At 38.1% G+C, this 12,675-nt stretch overlaps 1 protein-coding gene across 1 annotated transcript in view; it reads left to right on the forward strand.

The window, feature by feature from the left end:
- The window catches only part of AKAP6 (A-kinase anchoring protein 6), a 232,505-nt gene that overhangs the window by 45,787 nt on the left and 174,043 nt on the right, over positions 1 to 12,675 (forward strand). Inside the window, exon 3 of the mRNA XM_067295590.1 lies at positions 961 to 2,751. Within this exon, the coding sequence (XP_067151691.1) occupies positions 961 to 2,751 (1,791 nt within the window). The remainder of the gene's footprint in view (positions 1 to 960; positions 2,752 to 12,675) is intronic.

Raw genomic sequence — 12,675 nt, forward strand, 5'->3', positions numbered from 1 at the left:
TATGATTTCAGAATTATTTAGTCATACATTCAGGTTTAAAGTTATGTGCTGGGATCAGGAAATAGCTGATCTAGGCCTGCCTAGATGTTAGAACATTAAATCAGTGATTGTGCTGTTACTGCTATATATCAAGCTGCTTCTAGATCTTAAAGTATTTGGATTTTTTAGTCTCCAAGTAAATCACCAAAATATTTATAAACATTTATGTGACTCTGATCTTAAAAACTCATTTGCCAGCTGTGATGGTCTTTTCTGGTTATGTCTGTGACTGAAGGACTTCCATCGAGAAGATTCAGGCTAGGGATTCCCAGCTATCATTTCTGTTCCTTGAGCTGTTCTACATTTATGCTCCAAATATCCAGCAGATAAATTGTCAGTTGATAATGCTAGAAAAAAAGTGAAATGTAGTTAGCAGACAATGTCTTATGCATATGGGAAGAAATGTCTGTCAATGCTAGGTGGTGTTTGAAAAGACCCATTCTGACAATCAATAGAAAGACTGCAGAACAACATAGATTTGTGAGACCACAGGATTAACAAGGCAGCTGAAATAGTCAGCACTCCCCAAGATCCCCTCCCTCCATCTGGTTCAGGGTAGTTAGCACAGGAAATACTACGAGTCTGCTCTGTGGAATTTCTGAGTTCTCCCTAAAAGGTAAGTAGAACCGAGAGCTGAATTTAAGGGGAAGAATAACAATACAAATGTGAGTTGCTGTTTTTAGGTAATTTGCCACATCAGGTTGAAACTAAACATTTTTCTTTTAATTTCACTTTTAATTTCAAAATACTGTGGAATGGTTTGCTGATCTATAAGGTCCTGCACAAACTGAGGCAGTTAGGTGATGAATGCTTTTCTGGATGTTATGTAGTGAAACATAGTAGCTGATTGTTCGTTACTTTGTGTGGGATGTATATAAGATATAACCTTCTAAGGAGTACCTATACTTTTGTCTGTTTCAGGATCGTCTTGACTCTCTAACTGAAGTTGATGATTCTGGACAGTTAACTATCAAATGTTCTCAAAATTACTTGTCGCTGGATTGTGGTATTACCGCATTTGAACTATCTGACTATAGTCCTAGTGAGGATTTGCTTGGTGCTCTGGACGATATGACCTCCAGTCAAGGTAAAGCAAAATCATTTGAATCTTGGAACTACAGTGAGATGGATAAGGACTTTCCAGGACTTATCAGAAGTGTGGGATTACTTGCAGTAGCAACCGATTCCATTGCTTCCCAGTGTAATGAAGCTTTAAATGAGAAAGAAATATGTTTGCCTCTTTCAGCAGAAGATGAGGAAGGAAGCAAAGACAAGAAAGCACCACATGAGCTTTCACTATTATCTTCTTCTGAGAACTCCTCACTATCTAAAGGACCTTGCTCTGAAGATGGTGTCTTATCAACTGACAGCAAAACAGTTTCCACATTAGAGCAAGAATGCAACCTTCCACAGCATGTTGGTGAAAAGATCAAATATCCTCACTGTGAAAACTCAGCTCCTAAGAGGTCCATAAGAGACTGCTTTAACTATAATGAGGATTCCCCTACGCAGCCAACATTGCCAAAAAGAGGTTTATTTCTGAAAGATGATGCGTTTAAATATTATACGGAAGTCAATGATTTAAAAAGACAAATCTCTCAGATAGTAAAGAATGAAATGAGTAGAAGTACACCGTCATTGTTAGACCCACCAGACAGGTCCAAGCTTTGCCTAGCTTTACAGTCACCCTACACTAACAGTCTGTCTGCAGTTAGTCAGTCGTATGATTGCTTGAATAAAATAGGTGATAGAAATCTTGAGTACACAATAAATAATCATTTTAAGGACAGTCCCATTAGTCTAGATAAGTCTCCTTACTACATCTGCAAAGAAAAATCGAAGCACAAGAAGTCTCATGACACTCAAGAGAAAGTGAAATCTGGCAGAACATCTGGTGGTGTGCATAAAATGGTTCCACCAATACAAGTCAAAAAAAGAGGATGTTCAGGTCAACAAAATGGAGTTGCTTCTTGTAACTCTCAATCTCTGGAGGGAACAGAAACAGATTCTACTTCTACATCATCAAATTCTTGCAACCAGAGAGATCCAAATGAGCAAACACAAGCCAAAACTGAGCCTTTTAGTTCACCAACACATAGCCAAAAGTGTGCTTCCTCAGTTGGTTCTGAACTTATCAAAACATCACCTCTTCTACCAACAAGAAAGAATAATAAAAGTTACTCCTCATCACCAGGTTCTGTTAATACAAATGGTAAAGATGGTAATGAGGTCTGGTATGGATCTGATGAATATTTAGCACTTCCTTCTCATCTCAAACAGACTGAAGTGTTGGCTTTGAAGCTAGAAAATTTGACAAAGTTGCTGCCACAAAAGCCCAGAAGAGAAACTGTTCAAAACATTGATGACTGGGAGCTGTCAGAAATGAATTCAGATTCAGAAATGTATCCAACATACCAGATAAAAAAGCACAAGAAATTGTGTAGGATTTCGCCAAGCTCTTCAAGTGATATAGTATCCTCCTTGGGTGACAGTATTGAATCTGGGCCTCTCAGTGATATTCTCTCTGATGAAGAACTTTGTATGCCCATGTCCTGCATTAAAAAATACATTGAAGAAAAGTCAGAAAGGACTGCTGTCACTCAGCCCACTGAGAATGAGATTTCTGCTTCAAGTAAATCAGGTTTAATTCATCAACTGATGCAAGATATACAACATCAAGAGAATTATGAAACCATATGGGAAAAAATTGAGGTAAGGCAGTAATCCTGTGTTATTATGCAGTCTTCTTCGCAAGCCTGTACATGGAGAAGGGGGGGTTGCTTTCTTGTTTCCTTTTAATGATGAAAATATTCTCATCTAGTGTGCCTACTTTGAAGTAGAAAACAGCAGTGAACGTTGTAATTATAGTAGACTGTAGTTAATTTTAGCTGTACAGAATTTGCCTGCATTGTTTTACCTACACCAGTGCCTCTAAGCTTGGCAAAACATTATTTTATCGCTAGAGTTTCTCTTTGCAAAGAATCAGGTAAATTATATGTTATTTTTGGATGAAGTGAAAGATAAACAAACTTTAGAAAATCAAGGATCTTTGTTATAGTTGAATGAAATGACACTTCATATCATTTTATTTTAAACAAAACTGCTTTAGCTCAAAGATAGAGGAATCATTTTCTTGATTCCTGTCTTATCATGAACAGTAATAACATTTCTTCTTAATCAGTTCACTTCCCTAGCAGTGATTTTACGTTCCCCTTTCCCCCCACCCCCAGGCCTGATGGAACTAAGCATAGGGTCAATCTTTGGATTTTTTTTCTTTCTTAAGTAAATCCTCCTAAATAATGGCAATATACTAGTGCTGCAATCCCATTCAACTTTGCAGAAGATGGGATTTTATCCTTGGCTACTGCATCACTCCTTCAGAAGTAGCTATTCTTTGGAAAGGTAAAAGGGGATGTAGTAGCAAACACAGAGAGAGACCTTTTAGAGAAGAAAGTTGAGCTTTGGAAAAGGAGGTGAGTTTGATGGAATCTTCAAATAAACACCTATCCATCTCAATAATACAGTTATTACCATATATTCTTAGTAATTTTTTTTGATTTCCTAATGAGTTTGTATTCCTGGCCATTGTAGAGGAGCTCTCCTATTCAGAACATTTCACATGCATCTTCAATAGAGTTTTGTAAAATGGCTGTTGGAAAAAAAAAGCTCCATATCTTGTATGATGCCAAAAGCCTTTAAAGAAGGTTGAATAAAGGGTGATCTGTGTACCTGAATGCCAAATCTGGTATCTGCATAATCTTCTGTATTGTCAAGCTCTGTAAAAGCTATGGAAAAAACAAGGACTTGGTTTTATAAGTTCAGTAAACACTTATGATGCATGATTTCAAAAAACTTTGAAGATACTGAAAATATTGTGACCAGTAAAAATGTATTTGAGCTAGAGGTGTTTGAATATAAAGTCAGGGTAGAAAACAGAGAGAAAGATTTCTTCTTAAAGGAGGGAGCAGCAGCTGTCAGCCTTGAAACAGTTGGCTCCAAAGGGTAGCACTCAATGATTTAAGTCGTTCCCTCCATCCTGATGGCTGGGCAACACCTTCTGGACTCTAATGAAAGAATTCTTTGTAACTGCAAGCCGTTTTCATGCTTAAATTTGTATAGTGTTAAAATTAGTTGAAATGAAGCTGACAGATATACAGTCTGTGCAAGCAACAAACTGTATGAAAGCCACTTGTGAATAAATAAGATGCTCTCTAGAGGCAGACAAGCATCCTTTTGACAAGAAGCAGGTGGCAGAGAAACTTCTTACAGCAACCTCTCAAATCATCATACTCACTTTTCTCAAACTTTTGGAATGGGTTAACTCCTTTTTCAGGGTCATCTATCATGTATTTCCCTGCAGCTGCAGGTCAGTTCTGCCAGGATTGAGGAATAAGAACCAGCTGTAATTGCTGGCTGCAGCTGTAATTGCTGGCTGCAGCTGTAATTGCTGGCTGCAGCTGTAAACACCCCGCTTCCTCCCCATACCCTTCTTCCCTATGCCTCCTGTGGAAAATAGATTGAGCTCCTGGCAGCAATTAAAGGTAGTTAGCCATCCTCTGGCCAGAGTAAACCCTTCTAGCCATTCATTGCTGCTTCATCTCTTGTCCTTGAGGAAATTAGCTACTGTTAACATGGCTTTTACTACAACTTCTCAGTGTTTCTGGTTGTGATCCATATCTGAGAAACATTCAGAATGGTGTTTGAAAATATCCTTGTGAAGTCTGTTGTGGGAAGGGGCTCAGAGTAGGAGAAAGACTTTAGACAGAAAGAAGGCCAGATGCAAAGAGCACTGCTAGGAAAAGAGCTCAGTGATCAATGTCCTTAAAAGCAGCAGGCAAGAAAGTATCGTATTTATTTAATGCAGAAAGATATATACTAGCTACACTAGTACATCTTGAAAAAGTACTTCCTGAACTGTGAATAAAAATTAGCAAAGGAAAAATTTTGAAATGTTTTGCAAAGCAATTAGAATATTTTGAAGAAATCTGATTTTCATGAGCTGCTTATTTGCCTGAGTTTTCCCGTTGTTTCTAGCAATTATATCTTTGTTTATAAGACTATACTTATTAATAATCATTCTTTTGGATACAAGAGATCTTACTGAGATAGTTTTGGTATCAGTAACACTATGGTGCCTTGCTGAGCTACTCTATTTAATTTGATATAAGACAGAAAAATGGAAAATATGTGATGTTATGAACTATTGTAAACAAAATCCACCTCAAAGATACCATACCTGTGTGACAGTTGAGTTCTTTCTTTTGCCTGATCTCCTGCTTCATAATTCACTCAGCAGAATACCAAGTGTGTCATTTCTTTTTAATTATCATCATTTGGCATTTACATTCATGCTCTTACTTAGTAAGAAGTCTCCAACCCCAAAAAGGAGTTTCCTAATTTTACAAGTACATGTCTTAGCAATAATTCAATACTTCTTTTGTTAGTGGCAGTTTTGTGCTGAAGAAGTCAGGTTTGAAATGAGAACTTAAGGACAGAAGAAGCATACTCATGAACATTAGTAATCCAGTTACACTGTTGCAAATGTCTAGCCCAATATATTTTATTTATGGTGGTTGTAAAACAAAGCTAAAATAAATCAGCCTTTTGTTTTGGAAGAAAAGCAGCTTAGAAATGACTGGCAGCTTGAAAATCATTGGAAGTCATATTTTAGCTAGATAATAGCGTGAACAAGCAAACTTCAATATTTTATTATGATGGGAATAATTTTGACTAAGTATAAATCTGGTAATATCTTGATAGTAAGCAATTAGTTGAATCTGTGCTAAGGCAATTTTTTGAAGCCTTCTCCATTGTCTCAAATATACTGAGAACAGTCATGCACAGAAACTGATAAAAACTTACTTCTTCATACTTCCAAATTATGCAGATACACTTGCACAAATATTGTTGTACTATGAATATATCTGTCTACCCCCAAAGAGAATTCTGCTTAGCTTGACCGGGCCAGGTTGCTGTTAAACAGGAACATTTTCTTGCTTTTGATAGCTACTACATATTCTTGCCATGCTTTGTGTTGCGCTGCACGTAGTTCTGTGGCGCACACCTCTTATGCCTCTAGCTCTGGGTACCTCCATTCAGTGGTGTGTTACAATTTCTGTGGCAGCTCCGTGTACGTTTCAGAAACAAGTTTTTGGAATTAAATGTGAGAATAAGTGACACAAAAGTTCTGAATGTTCCTTATATTGTTGAAGTATAGTTCTGCTCTGAAAATGGCATTATTGAGCTTATGGTAGCTACCCCAAATGAATTTTTAAAACACAGATTAAGCACTGTAGTTTCTGTTTTACTAACTGGAGGGGAAAAAGATAAGACATCATTCTCACAGGTAAAATTAACACAGTTCTTTGCAGTAAGATGACTGATTACCACTTCTCGTATTTAAAATTAGGAGTCCGCTGTAGCAGTTTCAGGATTTTTAAGGTTTACTTTATGTGGGAAAACTAAGCTTTCCTTAAAGTCATAATAAAAATTGGATTTTTTTTCAGTTTTATATGCAAACTCAAAAATTAGAAGGAGAAGGTGATCTTGAGCTGATCTAATGACCATGCATTTTTAATCATCTCACATGAATAAAGTAATAATAAAAAGCCGTCTTTGGCCAGCTTTATCTCCTTCTCTAGTCTGACTATACTGATATTCTGATGCTGTCATCTGTGGTTGCTGATAATCCCATTCTATTTGATTTTTGAGAGCAGTATTACAAAGAGTAGAAAGGTAACCGCTTGCAAGAGACTCCATTTAAATGAAGATGTGCTTGCTTTGCAGGCCTCTAGGCTTACTGTATGGAGTAAATTGCTGAATTTTTCCAGTTATACAGACTTACAGGTTGATTTATCAGGCTCCATTTCTGCAAGAGGCAGCTGAATTTCCTCTGAAAGTAGCAATTTGATGTCTATCGATCCCATCTTTTCAGCTCACCACTTTTCATGCATTTACTGTCAATTTTGTCGGCTCGGTGTTCTGCCTGGAGAGCCCACGCAGCACTGGCTCTGGAAGCCCACCTTTGTGGCATGCTAAGGGAATAATGCTGCTCTCCTTGTTTTTCTGCTATCGATTGGTGCGCCTCCCCGGGATCCTACACAGAAGAGCTGGACAAGGGGCTTTGCTGACTTCCAGGGCCTAATCAGGGACCTCGTCACCTCTGCACAACCCTGTTTCCCCTCTGAACCTGAGATCTCTGTGGAGCAGAGTGTAAAGACCCCTTCCAAGTTATTGGAGTAAGGGATTAATTTGCTGTCTAGGAAGAACTAAGGATCAATAAGTTTTGCAGAGAGAGGTCTACCAAGGGGAGAGCAATATCATAACTACACTTGTTCGTGTGACTGTAAAAAGAGCTTGTGTTTCTGGGAGGGAAAGAATTGCATTTTCAGAGGGTGCTCACAAAGGGGGCGACTAAAGCATAGGTTTCTGCGAGTGGTTTGATGGACTCAGTAGAACAAATTATGTGTTGGAGATATGAGTGGGAGTCCATTTGGGCTGTGGAGAGCTAGTTGGTTAGAAAGTACTGAGTATTCAGAGGACTGATTAAAAGGGGGAAGAATTTGCATTGTTTGGGTTGAAGGGGGACAGAATCAGAGCTGATTCTGGGCAGAGAATGAGCTGAAAGCACCACATTGGTGCAGTGAAGATAGCTGAATTGCTTTAGGGGAAGCAAAGTTTATTTGTGTTTGGAGGTGATTTTCACCATTAGAGGAGAGGGCACACAGAGGACAAGTGATGTCTGGACTGGGGTAGTGACAAACAAATGGGAACTGGTAATACTGATGGGGCCTGGTAGCAAAGAAGAAATGAAGAACAGAAATCAGTAATGGCAGAACAGGTAGAAAAAGCAAAGGTAATCAACAGGGAAGATAACTTGTTTATTTTGGATTACCAAAAGGATTTTTAAAGTGTTTTAACGCTCTCCTCATCTCTCTTTCTTTCAATAAATTATGGAGCAGTGCTTTTAATACTGCCCCCCTTAAAATAAATTTCATATTTTTCCTAAGAGACAAAATGATTGTCAAAATTAGTGCATCTCTAATCTTACCATGCTGCTTTATGCTACCTACATTGAAATACTAATCTTGGTTGATGATTAATTTAGAAAAAACAATAAGTAAAAGTGATATCAGATATAGAAATTCCTTGGCAACTCTGCAATTTTTTAAGTCAGCTGTCTTGCTGGTTTGTGCAGCGTAATTGAGAATGTCACTTCACATTTTGTACTGAGAGTCAAGTTTGTGCTTTGTTGTTTTGAGTCTGATGATATTCCCCTGCTTGGGAAATCCATCCCTCAGCTGTAGAGGTGATTAAATTATTATTAAGCAATAATGGAGTACATATAAAAAAAATACCCAATTTCACCTAGACAAATACTTCTTTCCTAGAAGATGACACTGAAACACAATAAACTCTCCATTTCTCAAAAATGCATAGTTCATGTTGGCTTGAATTTTAAACAGCTCCTCCAAGCACATTCACTTTTCTTTGGCATTTGCCTTTCCATATGTAGTCTCAAAGTGTTCAAAACAGTACATAGCTGGACACCACTTCTCAGCTCAGGGATGGCTGCTAACAGCTTAGCTGCAGTGAGGAACAGCTGCTTTTGCGTACGTGGTTCTGTGAGCCCTCCTGCTCTAATGCAGCCGCACAGATCAGCTTTAAACAACCATGGGCTTTACAACTCTGAGTCATGTGTTAATGATATGTATCATAGCTACAGGCCTGCACCAGAGCCATCCACATTATTTATTTGTGAAATGGAAACTTTCTAGAAATTGGTCTAGGATTATTTCTTACCTTCTGTCCTCTGCTAAAGGCCACAGAGCGCAGCAGAGCTGGAGAGAGGGAGCGGTGAGGTTGCAGAAGGTGAATTTCCCCTTCTCACCGTAGCAAAGGACAGGCTGGAAGGGGAGCAGCGGTGAGCAGCTCACCTCCCTGGAAAGCCAACGGAGACTCCAGATTTAAAGGGGATGCAGGAATCCTGCTGTGTCATTTAGAATTTGTACAACTATTCAGTATGGGCTTTAGGGTGATCTTACGATTGACTCATTTCTGTCAGTGCAGAGACAGTCTTTTTTTGTCTGGGATTTTTTAGTGCTTGCAATCCTCTGCTAATGGAGGTAGAGAAAGGCACTTAGGCACCACTGAAATAGGCTTGGAAGCTTTCAGTGATGACACTAGCTTTCAAAATACAGCGGGAAACAGTCAAATTGCTATTGGGAATTTACTTTAGGGTGTGTAGTGGTGGTGTAAGAGGAATCTTCTTGTGCTGTTCAGGACTGAATCCTCTATAAATGCTCTCTGATAAGGGGCAAGCACTTGGTGGGAGGGTTGTTTGTTTTTTAAGAGTTGGGATAACTTTGAAACAAGCCTGTTAAACAGTTATTGTATTGATTTTTGTGCTCCTTGGGAAGTGCCATCACTAAGAAAAACAAAGCTGTTGAATTGAAAGCTGTGATTTCTAGTATTTCCTTAAATATGGTAAATAGAGAGGGGTGAGAGAGAATGCTCATTTCTTTATATTTACACAGTGCTGTGCCATACCCAATGTTTTAAGTTCTAGCTGTTCTGTTACATAATATACTTAAGCTGTTGAATACTTATGTTTTATGCATTATTCTGTGAGAAGTACAGGATATTCTAGAAAGATACAGTATACTGAAATAGTCATGCTCTATTCTAAGTATTTAATTATTTAAATAATACAGTGCTACTAACTACCAACTAAATTAAATTCCAGTCTCTCTACTGCTGTTAATGCACCATTGCCTTAAAATGTGTACATGCTAAAGATGAGTCAGAGCAAGAGAAATGTTCAAGGGTCTAGAGAGGATTAACTTGAGAGGAAAGATCAAGTCCACTTATGTAAGATGGTTGCATAACTTTTCAAAATATGTTCATATCCCTTTCTTCTTGTGTATCTTTATGTGTTTTGACAGCAACTGGTCTTCATTCCTCCATCCTTTCCAGTTTGTTGTGATCAAGAGTGAAACATTAAGCATGCTGACTTTTAAATCATAGTTGTCATCATTAGGCATCAGAGTGAATATAATTTGTGGCAAACAGGGCCAGGAAACTGTCTCCCAGAGGCTTGTTTCAGTCTGTAGGACTTGGATATTTGAAAGTTATCTTGAAAGCAACCAGAAGGGCAAAAGATTGTTTTTTTGATCTTGCTTTAGGTTTTGGAGCACAGATGATAAACCTCTCAAACAGCTGAGCTATGCTTAGCCGATCAAACTAGAATCTTATCTGAATATTCCTTTATTGTTAGTCAAGACTTATTCTGAACCCTGGTTCTCAAGTAGTTCAAATGCGGTTGCCAGAGTGAGAGCTAGATTTGCCACTGGTTTCCCTTGGATAATGTTTGAAAACTCTCCAGAGCAGGCTGACGGGAGAGCCAACACACAAATGGATTTTTAGCTGTAGATGGTGCAGGTGGATAAGCCAGAGAAACTGAGTGTTATTCATTGCTTTTTCCCTGCTGAAGCCAGCATCTGGCTATGTGACTGTTTCTTCTCTGCACTGTACAAGACTAAAAACAAATAGGGTAATTTAAAACAGAAATTACAGTTCAGCTGAAGTTTTCAGCATGATATTTATGCCTGTGGGTAGTTAGCCTGTACTGAGCTCTGTCCTGCTCCTGCTGCGCTATCACCAGTAACTAAACTATAGTAGCTAGGATAAAACTGGCTTAGGTAAGTCAACACTAAGGGTCAACCTGATCTATGCATTGCAGTGCAAATCACCTACACCTCTGCTGAGTATAGAAAACAAGGAAAAATAGTAAATTTGCTAGAATTGCTTTGGGGTAAAAGTAAAGAATAAGACAGAGGCACAAAAGACCAGAGACTTTTCTTTTTTTGTTTAATTTTGTAAACATTTGCAAAATTCTGGGCAAAAAAGTTAGTCAGAGTAATGGTCTAAAGAGGCTCTAAAGGACTGCCCACTAGAGACCACTGGAAAAAGAAGCTATCAAAAAGGAAAGGTACATAAATTAGGAGACAAAAGAAAAGCAATTAATAGAGGAAGTAATAGTGGCAGGATTTCTCTGGAGGCTGCTGGTGAAGGAGAACTGAGTGCATGACAGGACACTAAATTGGGGAACTAGATGAATATAAAGGAGTAAAGAAGAGAGGTAGTGAGTCTTGATCTCTCCTTGATGCTTCTGTATGTAGAGAATAGTGGTAATCACTGTTTTGTCTGTTTTTAGTTTTAAAAGTAGAAATATTAAGTTCAAAACAAGTTCATGGGTCAAAGAACTTAAATACCTCCTGTGAGGTGACAGACTTACCTTTTTTTAACCAATTAGCCTTATTCAATAGGAAATTCTCAGTTAGAGTTCTGATGGGATGCAGTCATGGTCATTATATCTTAATCCATGCCAAGGATATAGCAGAGGTCAATATATTCAGCAGTTACCCAGAAGCAAACAGTATCTGTTCTATTTCAGTAAAAAGTGTTTTTTTTCCTCTTCATTTTGGAAAACTTTTAGAAATTGTAATATGGTACCCTCTTGAGGCCAGAGCTTGTTACTACATCTATTTTACAGAAATTTTAATTTCTCTAATGAACAGGACTTGCATAACTTTACAATCATAGTTGTTAGAAATTCAGTGATTAAATAAATTGTAAACTATATTACCTCCTTATTAGGTTCTTAGGTTCTTTTTTTATTTAATGTAGGCTCCAATAAAATTTGTTTGCTATTTATTTTATTCCACCAAATTTAATGTTGAAATATCATTCTGATCTTTAAAAGTAATGGCATGAATACATTGCTGTTCTTAAACTCAAAAAAAAAAAAAAAAAGAACCTGCACTTCTACAGATTTTGTGAAATATATTGCAGAAAAACCCTCTACCCACTGCAAATAATTTATAAACGTTGTCTTGCTGCAAATGTAACTACCATTTTTATTTTTATTTAGAAAAATATAGTTGCGTTATTTAACTAAGCAGTGTTTAATCCTACTTTGTGACTATCAGGACAAGAATATAGCGGTTTTCTTCCTTTGTCTGTCACTTACTGGCTAACTTCATGAAATGTCATATAAAAAATAATGGTTTTAGCTTTTATTTAAACAGCAAAGTTTAAAATTTTTGCAAGTGCATGGACAACATTCAGAAGTCTCTGTATAATTGAAATCGTGCCGTAGGCCCACTCTGAGTTCAGGCTACAGGAGCAACCATGTATCGTGGTGCACATATATTGTGTGCACTTTTAAAGGAATTAAGTGCAAGGGGACAGGGTTCATTTTCAGCCACTGCGAGATCAAAGAAAGAGCCAAGCAACGTTAGGACCACTTGGAGGAGGTGCCGGCATGGCTCAGATGCAGGGTCCCCGGCTCTGCCTAGTGTGTGTGGAAGGTGGCAGCTGACCATGGGGCAGAAATAGCAGCTGCACCAGGGCGTTCCACCCCCAGTTCACTCTCTGAAGCCCAGATACTTGGGGTATGCAAACCAAGGAATGATGGTCATCCACAACTGTCTATTTTTCAGAGCAGAGTAAAGCTATACGCTAATATATTGCAAAAGACCAAGAGACCCAGCTCGGCGGGCATTCGCAGAAAAACTGCAAATGGAGATTAGTTTATCTTTTGGATGCAGTTGAGTTCATAATCTATACATGTAT

The sequence above is a fragment of the Apteryx mantelli genome, chromosome 4 (assembly GCF_036417845.1).
Source record: "Apteryx mantelli isolate bAptMan1 chromosome 4, bAptMan1.hap1, whole genome shotgun sequence".
NCBI lineage: Eukaryota > Metazoa > Chordata > Aves > Apterygiformes > Apterygidae > Apteryx > Apteryx mantelli.